Below are 25,296 nucleotides of genomic sequence, written 5' to 3' on the forward strand. Positions count from 1 at the left end.
GACTATACGAAGTATCACATATAAATTAAACTTATGTACACTTCCAAATCATATATTATTGTGGTTGCTATGGATAACAAGGGTCTACTGCTTTCTACTGATCTGTCTACCAATTTCCTCACTTACACATTTACTCCTGTAACTACAGATATTGAAGACATCTTCCCTCCTCAGCAGTTGTGGGCCATCAGTGTTCATTAATCAATTAATTAATTGACACCTTAGAAACATGATGCTAGCTGTGTATTGTCCTTTGCCAACAGTTATCAGCTCAACATGGTCACAGTTTATTATCAGAAGCAATGTCCTCTGTTTATAGCTATTTAACAACATTATTTAGAATTAGGAAACCAACCGTTACAAGTTGAATAATTTCATAATTGTGCTACACTATGTTGTTGTGAATTACAAGGTGTATGAAATGGATTTCTCCATTTCTGTCACATTCTGAACAACTTTTTGTCAATGATATAGTCCCTAACATGTCAACTTAGTAATTCATATTCAGAATTTTTTTATGACAAGTACGGCAGCCAAAACAATCAGTCATTATCGTGAAGGTCATGAAACAAAGTGCTGATCATATATTCAATATTTTATGTTGACATCTGTGCCAGGTTTGGTTGAAATGGGCTCATGCACATCAGAGATATACATGTGCACTCTGATGATTTTTGGCTATTTGACTTGAAGATAGATGTTGTGGGTCAGAGGTCAATGTCTCATTTGAAAGCCCAATATAAACAACATGGTTTAGACACTAAAATGAGGTCTCTATTAAGTATAATATTCCTACATTCGTACACAAAATGTGAATTTTATTTTTAATGATAACTATGACTGCCATTCAACCATTATATTCAAGGTCATGCAAAAAGTACTGTGCATATGTGGACTATTGTTTCTGATATTTATGCCAGGTTTGGTTGAAATCTAAGGAGTGTGCATACCCAATTTAAACTTTTTTTGAGCAATTTGACCTTGAAAATAGAGGTTAAGGTGAAAATCTCATCAGAAAGCCTATTACAGATAACATTGGTCTGGATACTTAAATGAGGTCACTCTTTATTAATCTTCCATAGTTAGTGAGCAAAATGTGAAGTGCTATGATGCTTTATGCCTATTTGAACTTGATGATGAGGGTCAAGGTCAAGGCACTATTAGAAAGCTTGGTATTGACAGCACTGGTGTAAACACATGAAGTAACTCTCTATCTATTAATGTTTGCAGTGTTCATGGGCAAAATGTAAATATTTTTGACAAACATGGCCACCATTTGACTATTATGAAGGTCATGAAACAAAGTGACGTGCATTTGCAGACTATCACCTGACATTTCATGAAGGTTGGTTGAAATTGGTCGATGTAAATTTGAGATCAATCTGAGTACAATCTGGTGTATTGTACACACAGTGATTTCTCTTTGGCTGTTACGTTTACTGTCATTTGTTCTTTTGTAACACTCATCACATAAAACTGACACAACATCATAGGCGTTCCCGTACCAAATCTTGTACTTATGTGTAGCCAACCAGAATCCATCTTACAATAACACTCAATGTTCGAAATTGAAAGAAAGATAAAGAACAAATAATAACGGTAACATCATTATCTGTGCTCTGTGCTCATGCTCTTTTCTGTGAAGTTCTGTACCCGTATGTTTTGGCGTATTACAAGTTTTCCTTGGTTGAGAGAATTCACTCCACTCTTGTGTGGCTCAGGAAAACCAATAGTACTATGTCAGATGTATGTAACAAGCACTCACAAAAGAACAAACGACAGTAAACGTAACAGCCAAAAAGAAATCACGACATGTACACTACATTGGATTATAATCAGACTGGGTTGAGATACATGTGGATGTGCACAGATACACATATACAAGGACAAATGGAACTCAATGTAATAGCCACCCTGAACTTTGTTTGTTGGGGGGCTAAAACACAAATCAACTAGGTACCAATATTGAACGTTAACAATCAATTATCAGTTATGGTGTTTTACACCCATTAAAATACAATAATGAATTACTATGCCACTTTCAACTATTCCACTTTGAGTTGCAAACTTTAAACATTTTACAACTTGACATTTGAAGTTATCATTCTGCAATTTCAAACAATTACTCATCTTATAAAGTAAAACAGTTAAAGTAATTGTATGTATATATATACAAACAAGACTATAAGGCTTGTAAAGTAGGATTCATTGCCACAAAATAATTTTCAACTTTATGGACCTTCATTTTGGTAAAATCCAGCTAAAGGGAGGATTGCACAAGCTCAACAAATGAACACTGTTTATTTGGATCAAAACCCCTTCCCTTTAAATGAACATTCACAAGTGTGTCATCACACCTTCCCTTTAAATGAACATTCACAAGTGTGTCATCACATCTTCATATATGTACAAATGTAAAATATGATAAAAACTGTAGTGGTCACAGCACTACAATCAAAGTAATGTAAAAAACATAACAAGACATTAAAATACTATCAGAAACCACCATATCTCACATTAGAAGTAAATTTTTATCAACTTTAATATCAACATCAGTAAATGCAAAAGCTGTTATCACTGAACGAGTGAAAGTTTTCAGTCAAAACTTGGTTAAAAGTTTGAAAATGAAGTTCCTCCCCTAATAAACTAAGTTCACTCATTGAGATTGTGTGACATTGTGCAATTATCCCTAATGTTTTATTGTAAGGTTAGTCCACTCTGTTAGCAATAGGGGTTTTGGTGTTTCAATTCTCTCAACCCCTACTGTACCTTCATTTTGGTACAATGCACAGAATTTTTATTTGGGATTATCCAGTATTTTAAGTGGTAGGGGTGATGAGGTGTTAGTATAATATGCTTGATGACCTTTGACCTTGTGTTGAAATCACCAAAAACCTGAAAGAAGGTTTGACATTTCTTGTCTATCTTGACAAACTAAGTCGGTTTTTCTTCTTCATAACTGGCCGACTTTCACTTGCTGATAATGTTGACTTTCTTCTTAGTATGAATTTGAGGTCTGGCACAGCCTGATTCATTGCATAGAAAACATTGGATCTGTCTGGAATCTGTAACTCTGTGCGTGGAAACAAAAATTGGGAGTTTTAATCAGATTGAGCATATACTGAATCATGGAAATTTTACTGCACTCTGAAAGTCAGTCAACTCAAGTATATTAGGAATTTTACTAAATTCTGAAAATCACTCGACAAAAGTATCTTAAGTATTTTACTGTATTCTGAAAGTCAGTCAAATACAGTATCTTAGGAATGTCAACATTACTCTAACCCATTCTTTCAGTTCTACAAGGTTGCTAAAATATGGACAGAACCACTTTCCATTCAAATATTGCTGAATTCCCAATTACAGAGAAATAAATAAATAAATAAATAAATAAATAAATAAATTCTTACCTGTCCCATCCGGAAGGACTTGAAGCAATGAATACTGATCAACATACTTGTCTTGAATACAATGTTTACATAACGCTGTTACTATGACAGCAGTTGTATGCTCCTCATGACTTAGCTAAATGAATGAAAGATGGGAATAAGTTAACCTGTATATAAATAGATATATACAACAATTGAGTACAGGACTGGTTTGATATAAACCTGTATATAAATAGATATATACAACAATTGAGTACAGGTCTGGTTTGATATAAACCTGTATATAAATAGATATATACAACAATTGAGTACAGGACTGGTTTGATATAAACCTGTATATAAATAGATATACTATACAACAATTGAGTACAGGTCTGGTTTGATATAAACCTGTATATAAATAGATATATACAACAATTGAGTACAGGACTGGTTTGATATAAACCTGTATATAAATAGATATATACAACAATTGAGTACAGGACTAGTTTGATATAAACCTGTATATAAATAGATATATACAACAATTGAGTACAGGACTGGTTTGATATAAACCTGTATATAAATAGATATATACAACAATTGAGTACAGGTCTGGTTTGATATAAACCTGTATATAAATAGATATATACAACAATTGAGTACAGGACTGGTTTGATATAAACCTGTATATAAATAGATATATACAACAATTGAGTACGGGACTGGTTTGATATAAACCTGTATATAAATAGATATATACAACAATTGAGTACAGGACTGGTTTGATATAAACCTGTATATAAATAGATATATACAACAATTGAGTACAGGACTGGTTTGATATAAACCTGTATATAAATAGATATATACAACAATTGAGTACAGGACTGGTTTGATATAAACCTGTATATAAATAGATATATACAACAATTGAGTACAGGACTGGTTTGATATAAACCTGTATATAAATAGATATATACAACAATTGAGTACAGGTCTGGTTTGATATAAACCTGTATATAAATAGATATATACAACAATTGAGTACAGGTCTGGTTTGATATAAACCTGTATATAAATAGATATATACAACAATTGAGTACAGGACTGGTTTGATATAAACCTGTATATAAATAGATATATACAACAATTGAGTACAGGACTGGTTTGATATAAACCTGTATATAAATAGATATATACAACAATTGAGTACAGGTCTGGTTTGATATAAACCTGTATATAAATAGATATATACAACAATTGAGTACAGGACTGGTTTGATATAAACCTGTATATAAATAGATATATACAACAATTGAGTACAGGACTGGTTTGATATAAACCTGTATATAAATAGATATATACAACAATTGAGTACAGGTCTGGTTTGATATAAACCTGTATATAAATAGATATATACAACAATTGAGTACAGGACTGGTTTGATATAAACCTGTATATAAATAGATATATACAACAATTGAGTACAGGACTGGTTTGATATAAACCTGTATATAAATAGATATATACAACAATTGAGTACAGGACTGGTTTGATATAAACCTGTATATAAATAGATATATACAACAATTGAGTACGGGACTAGTTTGATATAAACCTGTATATAAATAGATATATACAACAATTGAGTACAGGACTGGTTTGATATAAACCTGTATATAAATAGATATATACAACAATTGAGTACAGGACTGGTTTGATATAAACCTGTATATAAATAGATATATACAACAATTGAGTACAGGACTGGTTTGATATAAACCTGTATATAAATAGATATATACAACAATTGAGTACAGGACTGGTTTGATATAAACCTGTATATAAATAGATATATACAACAATTGAGTACAGGTCTGGTTTGATATAAACCTGTATATAAATAGATATATACAACAATTGAGTACAGGTCTGGTTTGATATAAACCTGTATATAAATAGATATATACAACAATTGAGTACAGGACTAGTTTGATATAAACCTGTATATAAATAGATATATACAACAATTGAGTACAGGACTGGTTTGATATAAACCTGTATATAAATAGATATATACAACAATTGAGTACAGGACTGGTTTGATATAAACCTGTATATAAATAGATATATACAACAATTGAGTACAGGTCTGGTTTGATATAAACCTGTATATAAATAGATATATACAACAATTGAGTACAGGTCTGGTTTGATATAAACCTGTATATAAATAGATATATACAACAATTGAGTACAGGACTAGTTTGATATAAACCTGTATATAAATAGATATATACAACAATTGAGTACGGGACTGGTTTGATATAAACCTGTATATAAATAGATATATACAACAATTGAGTACAGGACTGGTTTGATATAAACCTGTATATAAATAGATATATACAACAATTGAGTACAGGTCTGGTTTGATATAAACCTGTATATAAATAGATATATACAACAATTGAGTACAGGACTGGTTTGATATAAACCTGTATATAAATAGATATATACAACAATTGAGTACAGGACTGGTTTGATATAAACCTGTATATAAATAGATATATACAACAATTGAGTACAGGACTGGTTTGATATAAACCTGTATATAAATAGATATATACAACAATTGAGTACAGGTCTGGTTTGATATAAACCTGTATATAAATAGATATATACAACAATTGAGTACAGGACTGGTTTGATATAAACCTGTATATAAATAGATATATACAACAATTGAGTACAGGACTGGTTTGATATAAACCTGTATATAAATAGATATATACAACAATTGAGTACAGGACTGGTTTGATATAAACCTGTATATAAATAGATATATACAACAATTGAGTACAGGACTGGTTTGATATAAACCTGTATATAAATAGATATATACAACAATTGAGTACAGGTCTGGTTTGATATAAACCTGTATATAAATAGATATATACAACAATTGAGTACGGGACTGGTTTGATATAAACCTGTATATAAATAGATATATACAACAATTGAGTACGGGACTGGTTTGATATAAACCTGTATATAAATAGATATATACAACAATTGAGTACAGGTCTGGTTTGATATAAACCTGTATATAAATAGATATATACAACAATTGAGTACAGGACTGGTTTGATATAAACCTGTATATAAATAGATATATACAACAATTGAGTACAGGACTGGTTTGATATAAACCTGTATATAAATAGATATATACAACAATTGAGTACAGGACTGGTTTGATATAAACCTGTATATAAATAGATATATACAACAATTGAGTACAGGACTGGTTTGATATAAACCTGTATATAAATAGATATATACAACAATTGAGTACAGGTCTGGTTTGATATAAACCTGTATATAAATAGATATATACAACAATTGAGTACGGGACTGGTTTGATATAAACCTGTATATAAATAGATATATACAACAATTGAGTACAGGACTGGTTTGATATAAACCTGTATATAAATAGATATATACAACAATTGAGTACAGGACTGGTTTGATATAAACCTGTATATAAATAGATATATACAACAATTGAGTACAGGTCTGGTTTGATATAAACCTGTATATAAATAGATATATACAACAATTGAGTACAGGACTAGTTTGATATAAACCTGTATATAAATAGATATATACAACAATTGAGTACAGGACTGGTTTGATATAAACCTGTATATAAATAGATATATACAACAATTGAGTACAGGACTGGTTTGATATAAACCTGTATATAAATAGATATATACAACAATTGAGTACAGGACTGGTTTGATATAAACCTGTATATAAATAGATATATACAACAATTGAGTACAGGACTGGTTTGATATAAACCTGTATATAAATAGATATATACAACAATTGAGTACGGGTCTGGTTTGATATAAACCTGTATATAAATAGATATATACAACAATTGAGTACGGGACTGGTTTGATATAAACCTGTATATAAATAGATATATACAACAATTGAGTACAGGACTGGTTTGATATAAACCTGTATATAAATAGATATATACAACAATTGAGTACAGGACTGGTTTGATATAAACCTGTATATAAATAGATATATACAACAATTGAGTACAGGTCTGGTTTGATATAAACCTGTATATAAATAGATATATACAACAATTGAGTACAGGACTAGTTTGATATAAACCTGTATATAAATAGATATATACAACAATTGAGTACAGGACTGGTTTGATATAAACCTGTATATAAATAGATATATACAACAATTGAGTACAGGACTGGTTTGATATAAACCTGTATATAAATAGATATATACAACAATTGAGTACAGGACTGGTTTGATATAAACCTGTATATAAATAGATATATACAACAATTGAGTACAGGACTGGTTTGATATAAACCTGTATATAAATAGATATATACAACAATTGAGTACAGGACTGGTTTGATATAAACCTGTATATAAATAGATATATACAACAATTGAGTACAGGTCTGGTTTGATATAAACCTGTATATAAATAGATATATACAACAATTGAGTACAGGTCTGGTTTGAAGATGGACTGCATGCACACAGATGGGTTTTGAATGACTCTTGCCTGCTCTCACTTTAACTTTAAATAATTTTGATAGTTTAAGTTTAATAATAAATTCACTCACCCTAATACTCTTGTACATATTTCCCCTGCTTTCTTGTTCATCAAGACTAACCTTGATGACACAACTGTCTTGAGACACAAATCTAGCTGGTAAGAGGGGAGGTGACTGTGATGTTGGAGATGGAAAGGGACTTGATGTGTAGGATAATGAGGAGTCCAGTGATAAAAAAGATGAACAAGACGATGATCTTGACATCCTCTGAAAAATAAAAATAGCGTTAATTGCACTGTAGCACAACTGTATAGTTTTTAAAATGTTTAACCACATGTTGATCCATGCTAGGTAAGGTGTTTATTTGCTGAATGACTATCCAGTTGCCCATCCAATCCTGTTGTTATCTTTGCGATATACGCAATCATTTGGCTGTTGCTACGGGTGTGGTCATATTGCTAGACATACCGGTATCTGTATATATTTTTGAATGTTTGTTCACTTGTCTATGAATCCCTGATGTTATCTTAGCAATATATGTGATCATTTGGCTGTTGCCATGGGCATGGTCTTGTTGCTAGGCATATTTACATACACCTTTTGAATGTTTGTTCACTTGTCTAAGAATCCATTATCTTTGTGAAATACACCACCATTTGGCTGTTGCCATGGGCGTGGTCATGGTTGCTAGGGATATTTGCATACATTTTTGAATGTTTACTCACTTTCGTACCAGATGATGTTATTTAACCAAAATATACTGCCATTTGGCTGTTGCTAAGGGCATGGTCATGGTTGCTAGGGCCAATTCAATAATAATTAAATAATATTATAAAAATAATCTTTATTCGTCAAAATAAATTCAGAAAGAGCTGCGCCCTAGTGCCATAGTTTTGAAGCAGCAGAAGGAAATCAGAGTACCCGGGGGAAAACCTACATTGTTCGGCAGGATCAAACTGAGCATCACCCTTCTCACATATAGACCTGGTTAAATTTAAATTCAAACCCAACTGACACCTGGCGGGTTCAAACCCAGACTGCAGAGGTCAACCACTGACGGCCACTGACAACCCCAATTGTGTCAAAATGTTTTGAAGAAAATCTGCAGAATAACACTTCTAGAAACATCTCACCAAGTTTCAGTTTCATGGACCAAGTACTTTTGGTTAATACTTCTTCTGTAGTTGCTTCTGTAGTTGCTAGTCATTATTTTCTGTAGTTGCTAGTCATTATTTTCTGTAGTTGCTAGTCATTATTTTCTGTAGTTGCTAGTCATTATTTTCTGTAGTTGCTAGTCTTTATTTTCTGTAGTTGCTAGTCATTATTTTCTGTAGTTGCTAGTCATTATTTTCTGTAGTTGCTAGTCTTTATTTTCTGTAGTTGCTAGTCATTATTTTCTGTAGTTGCTAGTCTTTATTTTCTGTAGTTGCTAGTCTTTATTTTCTGTAGTTGCTAGTCATTATTTTCTGTAGTTGCTAGTCTTTATTTTCTGTAGTTGCTAGTCTTTATTTTCTGTAGTTGCTAGTCATTATTTTCTGTAGTTGCTAGTCTTTATTTTCTGTAGTTGCTAGTCTTTATTTTCTGTAGTTGCTAGTCATTATTTTCTGTAGTTGCTAGTCTTTATTTTCTGTAGTTGCTAGTCATTATTTTCTGTAGTTGCTAGTCATTATTTTCTGTAGTTGCTAGTCTTTATTTTCTGTAGTTGCTACATTTTATTTTCTGTAATGTGGTTTAACTAGTATTAACAGCTTGTTGAGTGTACAGGTGTTAGTTTGGACTTAACATCAATATCACTGACATAACTTACCTTACACTCTCCTATAGCAGAATCACCACTGTCAACACTACTTTGATCTTCAGAACTTGTGGAGCTACCAGAGCTTCCAGAGGACCATTGGAAGAACTCAGACTTGGGTCTCCATTTTGAACTGAAATTATAATTTCAAATGTCAGAGCAAACACAGTTTGGTGCTTAAAATTTATTAACAGAAAAATTTCAAATCAGAGCAAAATATTTCAGAATAATAAACAAAGTGCATGACTTGTTATTCACATAAAATCTTATTTACATCCATCATGATTAAAAACACAAAGGTTGAAAACTTTATGATTTCAAATAAACAGGTAGCAATCTTTATGATTTGAAATAAACAGGTTGAATACTTAATGATTTGAAATAAACAGGTTGAATACTTAATGATTTGAAATAAACAGGTAGCAATATTTATGATTTGAAATAAACAGGTTGAATACTTAATGATTTGAAATAAACAGGTTGAATACTTAATGATTTGAAATAAACAGGTAGCAATCTTTCTGATTTGAAATAAACAGGTTGAATACTTAATGATTTGAAATAAACAGGTTGAATACTTAATGATTTGAAATAAACAGGTAGCAATATTTATGATTTGAAATAAACAGGTAGCAATCTTTATGATTTGAAATAAACAGGTTGAATACTTAATGATTAATTTTGAAATAAACAGGTTGAAAACTATGATTTGAAATAAACAGGTAGCAATCTTTATGATTTGAAATAAACAGGTTGAATACTTAATGATTTGAAATAAACAGATTGAAAACGATGATTTGAAATAAATAGGTAGCAATCTTTATGATTTGAAATAAACAGGTTGAATAAATAATAATTTAAAATAAACAGATTGAAAACGATGATTTGAAATAAATAGGTAGCAATCTTTATGATTTGAAATAAACAGGTAGCAATCTTTATGATTTGAAATAAACAGGTAGCATTCTTTATGATTTGAAATAACAGGTTGAAAATTATGATTTGAAATAAACAAGCTAAAAACTTTATGATTTGAAATAAACAAGCTAAAAACTTTATGATTTGAAATAAACAGCTTGAAAACTATGATTTGAATTAAATAATATAGCAAAGCGATCTATCGGTCAGAATATCTCCGCTGTGCTTTTTTTTTTGTCTTTTGGGGGTTTTTTTTGTAAGAAATGGTTCAGTTGTTCAGCTCTCCCACTATGCAGTTTTGATTTTAGCAAAGTAATAAAGTAATTAGTGATTTCATTTAATGACACTATAGAACACATTTCAAACAGAAGGTTGGTAAAGTATTGTACTTTTATATTATAGTAATACTTATCATTTCACAAATATTCTATGTTTACCCCTAATTTGAACTTCATCAACTGTATGTTACAATGTCAACCTACAGGCTACATGGAATCATAGACTGTCTATCAACTGTACATTACAATGTTAACCTACAGGCTACATGGAATCATAGACTGTCTATCAACTGTACATTACAATGTTAACCTACAGGCTACATGGAATCATAGACTGTCTATCAACTGTACATTGCAATGTTAACCTACAGGCTACATGGAATCATAGACTGTCTACCAACTGTACATTACAATGTTAACCTACAGGCTACATGGAATCATAGACTGTCTATCAACTGTACATTATAATGTTAACCTACAGGCTACATGGAATCACATACTGTCTACCAACTGTACATTACAATGTCAACCTACAGGCTACATGGAATAATACACTGTCTATCAACTGTACATTACAATGTTAACCTACAGACTACATGGAATCATAGACTGTCTACCAACTGTACATTACAATGTCAGCCTACAGGCTACATGGAATCATAGACTGTCTATCAACTGTACATTACAATGTCAACCTACAGGCTACATGGAATCATAGACTGTCTATCAACTGTACATTACAATGTCAACCTACAGACTACATGGAATCATAGACTGTCTACCAACTGTACATTACAATGTCAGCCTACAGGCTACATGGAATCATAGACTGTCTATCAACTGTACATTACAATGTTAACCTACAGGCTACATGGAATCATAGACTGTCTATCAACTGTATGTTACAATGTCAACCTACAGGCTACATGGAATCATAGACTGTCTATCAACTGTACATTACAATGTTAACCTACAGGCTACATGGAATCATAGACTGTCTATCAACTGTATGTTACAATGTTAACCTACAGACTACATGGAATCACAGACTGTCTATCAACTGTATGTTACAATGTCAACCTACAGGCTACATGGAATCATAGACTGTCTATCAACTGTACATTACAATGTTAACCTACAGGCTAGATGGAATCATAGACTGTCTATCAACTGTACATTACAATGTTAACCTACAGGCTACATGGAATCATAGACTGTCTATCAACTGTATGTTACAATGTCAACCTACAGGCTACATGGAATCATAGACTGTCTATCAACTGTACATTACAATGTTAACCTACAGGCTACATGGAATCATAGACTGTCTATCAACTGTATGTTACAATGTTAACCTACAGACTACATGGAATCACAGACTGTCTATCAACTGTATGTTACAATGTCAACCTACAGGCTACATGGAATCATAGACTGTCTATCAACTGTACATTACAATGTTAACCTACAGGCTAGATGGAATCATAGACTGTCTATCAACTGTACATTACAATGTTAACCTACAGGCTAGATGGAATCATAGACTGTCTATCAACTGTACATTACAATGTTAACCTACAGGCTAGATGGAATCATTGACTGTCTATGATCATGATTATGCCATACAATATGTTGGTGTTACTATCTCCCTACAACATATTGGTCTTGACACCAACACAAGGCTCTGGACTAATCTTTTCCTTAATTCCATCTACACTTGTTAAGTTTGCTTTGGAAAGATTCTGCAGGAAATTTTAGTACACCACTTTTCCCTTTTGGCAAGATAACTTTTCCACGTCGAAGTAAGCAATCAGGGAGCTATAAATAACTAATTACATGGTTACAAAATCTTTAAAAATTTACCACAGTATTCTGTACAGTGGGAAACTTGCCATGCTTCTAAATTCAATGTTTGAGCATAGAAAACAGGATATCTCACTCACTGTGGAGTTTTGTAGAGTATTCTTATGCATTAACACACATACACCCATTCATCATACACACTTAGTCATCCATATTTCAGTTGTCCATTTACATCAATATTTTATTTTTTTCACAGGAAAATGAAACCAAATACAATTTATGCAGAAAAACTTTATTGCACATAAGATACAAACACAGGAACTATTAAATTACAAATGAGAAGACACTCTTTTTTTCACAGCTGCCTTCTTCCAATTTTTCTTTTTTTGGCATTATCTGCAAAATAAAAATAAAAACTTATTTTAATGATTTAAATTACAAATCTTTAGTACAATAGATGTAATTATAAACTAATTTATTTCATCATGGAGAAAATCTAGCATTGATTCAAAGACTACATAATCAAAATTAAGATGTATTACATTTGATCAAGTGATTACTAGTTGGAAGACAGCACAGTCAGTTGACCTAAACAAATCAAAAACAAAGTACATGTCAACTTGAAAGCACAATGTCATGACCCATTCTGACGACTGCAATTTTGTTCAACATCCGAAAAACTCACTGTTCCAATAATCTTTTCATGAACGTAGAAAAATAAATACCTCCGACAGACAAATACAATCTACGCAATAAATTTGGCACACAGCTATGCAATATATGATCCATTATATCGAGTGCCCTGTCAATATTGACATCAAGACAAGTACACCAGTGTATGTACTCACATGAAGGTAAAATTCAAACAATACACTAACGTTATACATTGGTGAAAGTTTCGGTGTCAAATGTTGACGTGGCCGTACAGCAATCAGAGCATATCAAACAAATTAATTTCATCACCAAAATCATATGCTTCCACCTTACAACTTATTAAGACACGTTTATGTCAGAAAGTGGCCCGTTGTTTGACCATTTCAACAAAGTACACACATTGCATTTCATGTAGTAACCAGAGATGAACTGAAAATACTCCTGTATGAGGGAAAATGTTGTTAATGTGCTTACCAAGACTTTGTAATGTCTTTCTGTACTGTCATACCTTTGTGTAATCAATATCTGTAGCAAATTCACTTGAATTCAGTACAGTCCTGGCTATATATCTCTTCTTGCAAAAGTTCATAAAATATGCAAATTAGCAATTGAATCGATACCATCAAATCTTTGCTCGGTCAATATCTTTAGAAAGTTTCATCAAATTTGGTGGTCTTTCTTGGAATAGGCCCTACTTTCCAAAGTTCTTTAATTATGTAAATGAGCAATTAATTGACAAGTTCTTTAATTATGTAAATGAGCAATTAATTGACAGCACTAAATTGAATTAAGAATTTTCATATCTCTGTATGATAAATATCTGTGGCAAGTTTCATATCTCTGTATGATAATTATCTGTGGCAAGTTTCATATCTCTGTATGATAAATATCTGTGGCAAGTTTCATATCTCTGTATGATAAATATCTGTGGCAAGTTTCATATCTCTGTATGATAATTATCTGTGGCAAGTTTCATATCTCTGTATGATAAATATCTGTGGCAAGTTTCATATCTCTGTATGATAAATATCTGTGGCAAGTTTCATATCTCTGTATGATAAATATCTGTGGCAAGTTTCATATCTCTGTATGATAAATATCTGTGGCAAGTTTCATATCTCTGTATGATAAATATCTGTGGCAAGTTTCATTAAATTTGATAAATATCTGTGGCAAGTTTCATTAAATTTGATAAATATCTGTGGCAAGTTTCATTAAATTTGATAAATATCTGTGGCAAGTTTCATTAAATTTGATAAAGCCATTCTGGATCCATAACCTGAGTTACACATTCATTAATTATGCAAATTAGCTCTTAATTAACTTGACAAAAGTTAACGTCTTTTGGTGCTTTTATATTTTTGTATGATTTGTAGATGTAGCAAGTTTAGTTTAATTTGGTGCAGTCGTTATGCACATATAACCCCACATGTGAAATCATTGATTATACAAGCCACTCCCACCAAAAACTAATCAGTTCTAAGTTACAGCCTGACAATGCCACATAGTAAACTGCAGAACATTTGCTTCAGTCCTTTTTGAGATATCAGTGGAACAAAATTTCTGCACAGACACACAGACAGACAAACAGACATCGCCACAACATTACCTCCCATATGTGAACTAAAAATGTGGTGAATTTCGTGAAACAAACTGCAAACGTCAACATCACAACAAAATGTTTATAGCACCAACAAGGACTCAAATAAATATTCAACTATCCTAAGTCTGCTCAATTACTATGAAAATATGTTAATTTTTACTCACCGAGTCAAATGCGTTCACATTTGTTTTGTTGAGAACTCAGTTCATTGAAGCAATATACACAAAATGGCATTGGTCACAATATGCATGCTCATTATCATAAAGCTTGAAGTCTACAACCCTGTTGTCTGCCGTCAATGGTGTCTTTTGAAAAGTGGCTGTTTAATTCAGTCTAGTGGGCTGACTTCCAATATGGCATCGGTACCAATGCTCATTAGATATTTTTTTTAAAATTCAAAAAATACAAACAAAAAATAACAAAAAATAGAAAAGAACATGTACTGACTTGAAATTAACAAATCTCAGTAAGCTACCTTCTGCGTGTCTACATGCCAGATATCAAAGCAATCTGACAAGTACTGTTTGAGAAGTTGAAACCATCACCTTTGAAAAATTCAAAAATACTGCTAATGACGTTGTAGCAAAACTTTACAGTTTTCAAAAATGTTTATCCATATGCTGGTCCATGCTAACAATAGGTGTTCATTTGCTGAATTACTATCCAGTTGGCCTATCCAACCATGTTGCTATCATTGCGATATACGCAATCATTTGGCTGTTGCTATGGGTGTGGTCATGTTGCTAGATACATTTGCATACATTTTTGAATGTTTTTGTTCACTTGTGTATGAATTCCTGATATTATCTTTGCAATATACGTGATCATTTGGCTGTTACTATGGGCGTGGTCTTGTTGCTAGGCACATTTGCATTCACTTATTGAATTATTCATTTGTCTTTCAATTCCTGTTATCTTTGCAATGTACCTGATTATTTGACTTGTTATGGGCGTGGTCTTGTTGCTAGGCAAATTTACATACATTTTTTGAATGTTTATTCAATTGTCTATTAATCCCTGTTATCTTCGCAATATATGTTATCATCTGACTGTTGCTATGGGTGTGGTCTTGTTGCTAGGCACATTTGCATAGATTTTTTGAATGTTTATTCATTTGCTTTCAATTCCTGTTTGCAATATACGATTATTTGGATGTTGCTATGGGCATGGTCTTGTTGCTAGGCAAATTTACATACATTTTTTGAATGTTTGTTTAATTGTCTACCAGATGGTGTAGCTATTTGAGCAGAATATAATGCCATTCGGTTGTTGCTCATTGACCAAGTACTTTTTGAGATATAAATTTTTGACCAAAATTCACATTTTTACACCTAATTTGCATATTACTGTTGAGATCATTATATGCTTAATATTTCTTTATCTATACACCCACAGATGCATCCCTTTTAAATTTCAGCCCAATCTGCTGAGTAGTTTGGGAATTATAGGTTTTTGACCAAAAAGAAGCATTTTTAGCCCTAATTTGCATATTACTAAGGGAATCATCATGTCATGAACAAATCTTAATCTACTCACATCTAAGAATGTCCTAATCACATTTTTTGAGCCAAAACCCACATCTTTGATGCAATTATTTTCATTTGAACAATTTCCCAACTCGACACCAGAAGTAACATGACCACCAAATATCAATTTGAAAGTATTCTGACTGTCGGTTTTGGAGAAGAAGATGAAAATAAACAAGCGACCTAGCTCTGCTGTTTTTTTATTTTTTATTTTGTAACATGTAGAAGTGGTTCAGCTGTTCAGCTCTTCACTATGCAGTTTTGTTTTAGTGATGTAATAAAGTGGTTAGTGGTTTCATATGATGTCTTACTATTAAACATATTTTACACAGAAGTTGGTAATGTATTGTACTTTTATACAATAGTTAATTACCGATTGTCCATAGAAAATACAGGTAAAGATTTATGACCCTGCTGCATACTGTCTCATATTTACATTTGAAAATACTGCCAATGGCGTTCTAGCACAACTGCACAGTTTTTAAAAATGTTTATCCATATGATAGTCCATGCTAACAATAAGTGTTCATTTGCTGAATGACTATCCAGTTGCCTATCCAACCATGTTGCTATCTTTGTGCACATGCAATATACGCAATCATTTGGCTGTTGCTATCGGCGTGGTCATGTTGTTAGATATATTTGCATACATTTTGTTATATGTGATCATTTGGCTGTTGCTATGGGCAGTCTTGTTGCTAGGCATACTAGCATACATTTTTAAAATGTTTATTCATTTGTCATTCCATTCCTGTTATCATTGCAATATATGTGATTAGTTGGCTGTTGCTATGGGCATGGTCTTGTTGCTAGGCAAATTTACATACATTTTTTGAATGTTTATTCAATTGTTTATTAATCCCTGTTATCTTTGTGAAATACACGACCGTTTGGCTGTTGCTAAGGGCGTGGTCATGGTTGCTAGGGCCAATTTTGTCAAAATGATTTTGAAGAAAATTTGCAAAATAACACTTTCAGAAACATCTCAACAAGTTTGAGACTCATCGCCCAAGCACTTTTTGAGATACAAGTTTTTGACCAAAAATGAACATTTTCACACCTAATTTGCATATCACTCATGGAATCATTGTATGCTTAATATTTCTTCAACCATACATCCCTAGATGCATTCCCATTAAATTTCATCCCAATCTGCACAGTGGTTTTGGAATTATAGATTTTTGACCAAAACGACACATTTTAGCCCTTATCTGCATATCACTGATGGGACCATCATGTCATGAACAATTCTTAGTAAAAACACCCTGAAGAATGTTTCACCTAAATTTCAGCCTAATCTGCCCAGTAGTTTTTGAGTTTAAGTTTATTGACCAAAAATCACATTTTTTGACCCAAATCACACACCTGTGATGCGATCATTTTGATTAGTCGTTTCTCCCAAAACTAATTTCTGTTTCCGGAAAGATACTCACCTAAATATTCTTACAATAGGATTTGCTTGCAATTCCCGATGCTTTTCCAACAAAACTTTATTAACCCACCTCCTCCTACAATTACTGCCCTCAACGTTGGAAGACCAGTTGCTATGGAACACAATCTTAGTCCAGAAACCCAACTAAACTGAGACAGTGGGGAAGGAGGGAGGGACTGTTAGGCGAGTATCTTTCCTTCAACAGAAATTAGTTTCGGGAGAAACGACAATTCTGTTTCCAGAATATACTCACCTAAATATTCTTACAATAGGATACAGAATTTGTCACCAGCTAGGTGGTGGGTGTCTCTGTATGACCTGTTAATGTGATATTCTGGCTAATGCTAAGTGGACCTAGAGTGGCTAGATCCTCAGCATGGTCAGACATATCCCGCAGATGATAGCTAATAAACGAATTAGGAGATCTCCACGTGCCTGCTTGTAAAATGTCAGCCACAGGTATGCCTGATCTGAGGGCCCATGAAGCAGCAATAGCTCTTACTTCATGAGCTGTGACTCTGTGAGGAGATAAATGATCCTGTTGGGCTTCTACGTATGCCCACTTGACAGTATCAACAATCCATTTAGAAATATCTGCTGGGGAGCAGTCATCTTTAACTGAAGGGGAAACAGGATGAACAGCCGTGTCCTACCCTTCCTAAATGACTTAGATCGGTCTAAATACCAGCAAGGTGCTCTTACTGGACATAGAGTCCATTCTACTTTGTCTCGCCCAACAAAGTCATCCAATGACTTGATCATAATCGGATTAGGCACTGACCCCAAAACCTGGTTCTTGGCCAGAAATCGTGGCACAGTATGCATTATTGCTGCTGTCTGAGAGAGATTAAAATGACCCTCACTAATACAGAGGGCATGGATTGCACTACGCTTCTCTCAGATGCCAAGGCAACAAGAAAAGCTGTTTTGAGAGTAAGTGCTTTCAGTGACACAGAACCCATTAGCTCGAAAGGGGGTTCCTGTAACGCTCGTAAAACCAGTGGCAGACTCCACTGTGGAACTGTTTGTCTAGAGGGAGGACGCTTAAGAAGGAAGTGGCGAATCATGTTGGAGAAGATTTTGTCCTGTCCAAAATCGTCTCCTCCAATACTTTTAATGGTGGCTGCAATGGCTAACCGATATACTTTAATAGTATTGGGAGAGTACTTTTTTGTGACAAAAAGAAAAAGAAGGAAGTCGGCTAACTGCCTGTTAGTGACTTTGACAGGACTAATCTGTTTTCTGTCACACCAACTACAGAAGAATTGCCATTTCTCATTGTATGTAGCCAGTGTACTGGGTCTCTGAGGTCTGGCAATAATGGCTGCAGACTCTCTAGAAAAGCCTTTCTCCCTGAGGGATTGTTCGACAACTGAAACATGTGAAGATGGAACATCTCTGGGTTCGGGTGAATGATGTTCCTGTCCTGTGTCATTAGATCCTCTCTCAGTGGGATTTTGAGAGGAGAAGTTATCAACAGATTGAGAATGGTTGGGAACCATGCTTTGGTGGGCCAAAGAGGTGCCACTAGAAAAATCATTGGCCCCACTTCCTGGATTTTCCTGAGAACTCTGGGCAGCAGAATGACTGGTGGAAAGGCATATGCTATTATCCCCTCCCATGACATGGAGAGAGCATCCACTGCCACTGCCATTGCCCTTGGATCTGGTACTGGGGATACATACAATGGTAGTTTCCTGTTCTTGTGTGTGGCAAAGAGATCCATTGATGGGCGACCTCAACAATGGAAAATCTGATCTACTACACTCTGTGGTAGTTCCCATTCGGTTTGTCGTATCCGACACTGATGGGACAGTGCATCGGCTATCCCATTCAGCCTGCCTGGTAGGTGTCTGGCTATTAGCGTAATCTTTTTGTCCTGACACCATAGCATTAGATCCCACAACAGATAACATAGAGTTGGGGAGACTGTCCCCCCCCCCCCCAATTTGTTTATGTAAGCAACTACTGTTGTGTTGTCTGAGTGTACTAATATACAATGCCCCCTTACCAGAAACTCTAATTTCTGGAGGGCCAGGAACACTGCTTTCAGCTCTAGACAGTTTATGTGGTGACAGCATTCGTTCAAATTCCACTGACCTGCTGTCATATGACCTCCCACATGCGCCCCCCCCCCCCATCCCTCATTTGACGCATCGGTGAATAAGGAGATGTCGGGGTTGGGGGTATGAGTGATCTCCCCCTCACTAAATTCGCCGTGTTCAGCCACCAGTTGAGATGAAGCTGAAGAGAGGGATGAATAGGGATGGAAGTCTGCAATGGCTGACTGGATGGGCGCCAAAGCGCTAATAGGTACAACTGGATCAGGTGCGCTCTTAGTCGTGCCCAAGGGGTTATGTCTATAAATGAATTCATCATCCCCAGGAGAGATAACAGCCTCCTTGCTACTATTGAGCGTTGCAGAATGATGATTGTCAGGGGGAGCTGTTTTCCACCCATTGAATAGTTATGTCAACAAAGGACGCTGATAACAGCCTTCACTTTATGTAACAACACGGCTTCACTAGGACGTAAACAATGCGCTGGATGGTCCATGTTGCGGTACAAGACAGCAAGGCATAGTCAGAAGACAAACACTAAACTTGTATGGTGGATATTTAAACACAGGTATACTATTACATATAATGTGTACTAGCCATGACTACATTTGTCTGTGAAATTTACATCGGAAAAAAACCTTATAAAGCAGTGTCATTCAGTCTCTGTGGTTGACCACACCTTCCTCACTCATTCACTACCAGAGGAACTATCGTTACTGCTAGCGGTCGGTTAGAATGAATTTGGCTAAGTCCCACTATCAGATAGATGTTAATGCTGAGTGTATTGCTCTACGCTTGAGGAATCTGACAAATATTCAATGTCGGGTTCTGGCGAAAACGGGTTGTGAAGTTGACCTTCTGGTTCGACCATAATGGCTTTGCATGCAAAGATACACTGACAAGCGTGTTTGTGTCCCTGCAGTGACGTCACAAAGTTCCAAACTCTGTCCTATCCATATGCAAATGAGAGGCACTTACCTGAAGGTGCTCTGTGGCTGAGCCGAGAGTGCCTCATTTTTCGCGCAATTTCTCGTGTTAGAATTATATTGTACTAACCTCTGCTACATGGGCTAGAGGCTTCAAAGCATTGCACTGTTGCATGTAGTGGCTAGGGAAGATATAATGGTGTCCTCTGAACTCACTTGTCGTGCATTACCACATCGGCAATTTTGACATGGCGAATTTGCCATCAATATTGATCATACAAAATCAAAACTCCATAAATGAAGCACAAAGTACTTTTCCTTTCAAAATGAGGTAATTTTAGAATGAGTATTATCGTTTTTATTGACAACATACACACACTTTCAGGCTCGGCAACTTCATGCTCTGTCGACCGAGAGCATCTATTGGAATGAACCATTCTGTAGAAGGGGTGCAGAATTTGGATTTGAAGTTTACAACCCTGTTTCGAACAAACACTTGTCATTTGGGTGCACAATGCATAGAATGAAGACTACAGCACATATTACATTGCTTGTTTGACATCAATGGTGTCTTTTGAAAAGTGGCAGTTTACTTAAAGTCTCATGGACTGATTTCCAATATGGCGTCGGCCATAATGCTCATTAACATATTCATTTTTTTTAAAATTACAAAACAAATTCATCGAAAAAAGAAAAGCAGATGTGCTGACTTGAAATTAACAAATCTGAATAAGCTACCCTCTGCGCATCAACACACCAGATATCAAAGCAATCTGACAAGTAGTATTTGAGGAGATGATGAAAATAACATTTTTGAAAAAAAATCATAAAAAATTGAAAATAGAACAGATCAACTTGGCATGAACAAATCTGAATAGCCTCCCCCAAGGAACATGTACACCAAATATCAAAGTATTCGGAGAAGATGATGAAAATAAAAAAAGTTGACGGACGAACCATGATCACTTACTTATACCAACCTATATCTATACCAACATATACGTAAAGCTACACTGTCAGCTTTCGCTTTCGCTGACAGTGTAGCTAAAAAATTGACAGACAGACGATGACACAGAATCAATCTAACCCTTAAGCTCCGTTCAGTTTTCGCTATTTCTTTGTATATTATACAAATCAGTGTATTAAAATGGGTGACTTACTTGGTCTGTGGTTCTCTTTTATACCGTAAAGTCATTGCTTTGTGAGGTGGTTTATATGGTTTCTCACAGACTGGTTCTATGATACAAGACAGTTGATAACTGTAAAGATATCAAATCAAAGGTTAACAAGATAAAATGTGAACAGGGAAGGGAGGAATGGATAAAACAAATACACAGGCTAAATGCTACAGACTCAAAAACAATACCTGTACTAAGTACTAATGTCAGTGTCTACCAATCAACAATACCTGTACTAAGTTCTAATGTCAGTGTCTACCAACCAACAATACCTGTACTAAGTTCTAATGTCAGTGTCTACCAACCAACAATACCTATACTAAGTTCTAATGTCAGTGTCTACCAACCAACAATACCTATACTAAGTTCTAATGTCAGTGTCTACCAACCAACAATACCTATACTAAGTTCTAATGTCAGTGTCTACCAGCCAACAATACCTATACTAAGTTCTAATGTCAGTGTCTACCAACCAACAATACCTATACTAAGTACTAATGTCAGTGTCTACCAACCAACAATACCTATACTAAGTTCTAATGTCAGTGTCTACCAGCCAACAATACCTATACTAAGTTCTAATGTCAGTGTCTACCAGCCAACAATACCTATACTAAGTACTAATGTCAGTGTCTACCAACCAACAATACACGTACTACTGAGTACTAATGTCAGTGTCTACATGCACTAAGTGCTAATGTATGCTGGCTTGCTTACACAACCTAGCCAGGTCATTGTGTTTATTCCTACATTTTGCATCATTTTGAAGTCAAAATATTGTTCAGTTATTTGTACTAAAAAAATGTCTTGCAGGCCCTTACCTAATTGTTGATGCCATTTAAATGAGAAAGCTTAAACAAAGATTACTTCTTTACCTCATTGATACTATCTGCTACTGGTAATATCTGGTGGGGAAGGAGGGGTGGGGAAGGGGTCTATACTATCTGTTACTAGTAATATTTGGTGGTAAAGGAGGGGTGGGGAAGGGGTCTATACTATCTGCTACTAGTAATTTTTGATGGGGAAGGAGGGGTGGGGAAGGGGTCTATACTATCTGCTACTGGTAATATCTGGTGGGGAAGGAGGGGTGGGGAAGGGGTCTATACTATCTGCTACTGGTAATATCTGGTGGGGAAGGAGGGGTGGGGAAGGGGTCTATACTATCTGTTACTAGTAATATTTGGTGGTAAAGGAGGGGTGGGGAAGGGGTCTATACTATCTGCTACTGGTAATATCTGGTGGGGAAGGAGGGGTGGGGAAGGGGTCTATACTATCTGCTACTGGTAATATCTGGTGGGGAAGGAGGGGTGGGGAAGGGGTCTATACTATCTGTTACTAGTAATATTTGGTGGTAAAGGAGGGGTGGGGAAGGGGTCTATACTATCTGCTACTAGTAATTTTTGATGGGGAAGGAGGGGTGGGGAAGGGGGTCTATACTATCTGCTACTAGTAATATTTGGTAGGGGAGGAGGGGTGGGGAAGGGGTCTATACTATCTGCTACTGGTAATATCTGGTGGGGAAGGAGGGGTGGGGAAGGGGTCTATACTATCTGCTACTAGTAATATTTGGTGGGGGAGGAGGGGTGGGGAAGGGGTCTATACTATCTGCTACTGGTAATATCTGGTGGGGGAGGGGTGGGGATGGGGTCTATACTATCTGCTACTGGTAATATTTGGTGGGGAAGGAGGGGTGGGGAAGGGGTCTATACTATCTGCTACTAGTAATTTTTGATTGGGAAGGAGGGGTGGGGAAGGGGGTCTATACTATCTGCTACTAGTAATATTTGGTGGGGGAGGAGGGGTGGGGAAGGGGTGTAAGTCTTACCTCCTATCATCAGACTGTATCTTAATGCCATCAAACCATTCCTGGAACCCACTGTCTGGATCAATATTGTATGTTTGTGCAGCTTTCTGGAGAAGTTTAATTTGGGCAAGTAATTCAAACTCCTGAAAATGAAAAAGAAACAAATATTGAACTCAATCTGTTTTTTTTTTTGTTCGACAAATAATAATAATAACAACAACAACAACAACAACAACAACAACAATAATAATAATAATAATAATAATAATAATAATAATAATAATAATAATAATAATAATAATAATAATAATAATAATGCGAATTTATAATGCACCTTTCCTCCTGAGAGCTCTAGGCACTCACAAATCAGACGTCAATGTAAACACATTAATGAGATACCATGCAAGTTATAGTGAAAAGTCATAAAAAAAAAGCACTAAGTGTGTTGGAGCACATTGATAACACCTAAATTTGTAGTAGACATCATTACAAACTATCATATCTATTTGCCAAATATTTTCTCAGCCTAAATTAATTTATGTTTTTGCCAAAATTATAATTTATCACTTAGTAGGAACATTCCTAAATACTGAACCAATCTGTCAAATATTTCCTCTTTTAGATTGTAGTTCCACCTAATTTTACAATTTTTAGCACATCTCAACTGATAAGGTTCAGTGGTGCTATAGGTATCGCTAAGTGTCTGTCTGTGTGTGTGTGTGTGTGTGTGTGTGTGTGTATGTGTGTGTGTGTGTGTGTGTGTGTGTGTGTGTGTGTGTGAACAACTTTGAGTCAAAACTGTTGGACCGATTGCCATATTTGGTGGGTGTATTACCTTGGGTGTCTAGTTGGGAAATTGTTCAAATTAAAATGATCTTACCATCGGTGTGTGATTTGGGTAAAAAAATGTGATTTTTGGTCAAAAAACTTAAACTCAACCAGATTTAAACTGAATGCCTCCCGTACGCTGATTGCTCATTAAAACTACAAAAAAAAACTATGGTAACAGGTTTTTTGGGACAAGTGTGTGCTGTCTTGGGTTAATGTATGTGCCAAATTATATGGAATTTGAAAAGTGCATGACTGCTTAATTACTGAATAACATTCGTTATTCAAATTACTCATTAGAGGTAAAAATTGTGTCAACAACGTTTTAGCACAGATGCGTATTATTACAGTTGATATATGTACCGTATTATATGAAATTTGAAGCTTGCAAATTTAAGATATAGCCAAGTTACCTACGATCATTAATTATGCAAATTCTTCATTAAAACTGTAAACTATATCAACAAAGTTTTTATAGGACATTTGCACTCTGTGATATTTAAC

At 34.6% G+C, this 25,296-nt stretch overlaps 1 protein-coding gene across 2 annotated transcripts in view; it reads right to left on the minus strand.

Annotated features, from left to right (window-relative positions):
- Positions 1-1,430: 1,430 nt before the first annotated feature.
- The window catches only part of LOC144440809 (ral guanine nucleotide dissociation stimulator-like 1), a 79,206-nt gene continuing 55,340 nt past the window's right edge, over positions 1,431-25,296 (minus strand). For both annotated transcript variants that reach the window (XM_078130203.1, XM_078130202.1), the window contains exons 12-17: positions 23,986-24,107; positions 22,143-22,241; positions 9,795-9,915; positions 8,057-8,254; positions 3,411-3,525; positions 1,431-3,073 (exon numbers count right to left, since the gene is read on the minus strand). In XM_078130203.1, the coding sequence (XP_077986329.1) occupies positions 2,922-3,073; positions 3,411-3,525; positions 8,057-8,254; positions 9,795-9,915; positions 22,143-22,241; positions 23,986-24,107 (807 nt within the window). In that variant the 3' untranslated portion in view covers positions 1,431-2,921. The remainder of the gene's footprint in view (positions 3,074-3,410; positions 3,526-8,056; positions 8,255-9,794; positions 9,916-22,142; positions 22,242-23,985; positions 24,108-25,296) is intronic.

The sequence above is a fragment of the Glandiceps talaboti genome, chromosome 10 (assembly GCF_964340395.1).
Source record: "Glandiceps talaboti chromosome 10, keGlaTala1.1, whole genome shotgun sequence".
Classification (NCBI taxonomy): domain Eukaryota; kingdom Metazoa; phylum Hemichordata; class Enteropneusta; family Spengelidae; genus Glandiceps; species Glandiceps talaboti.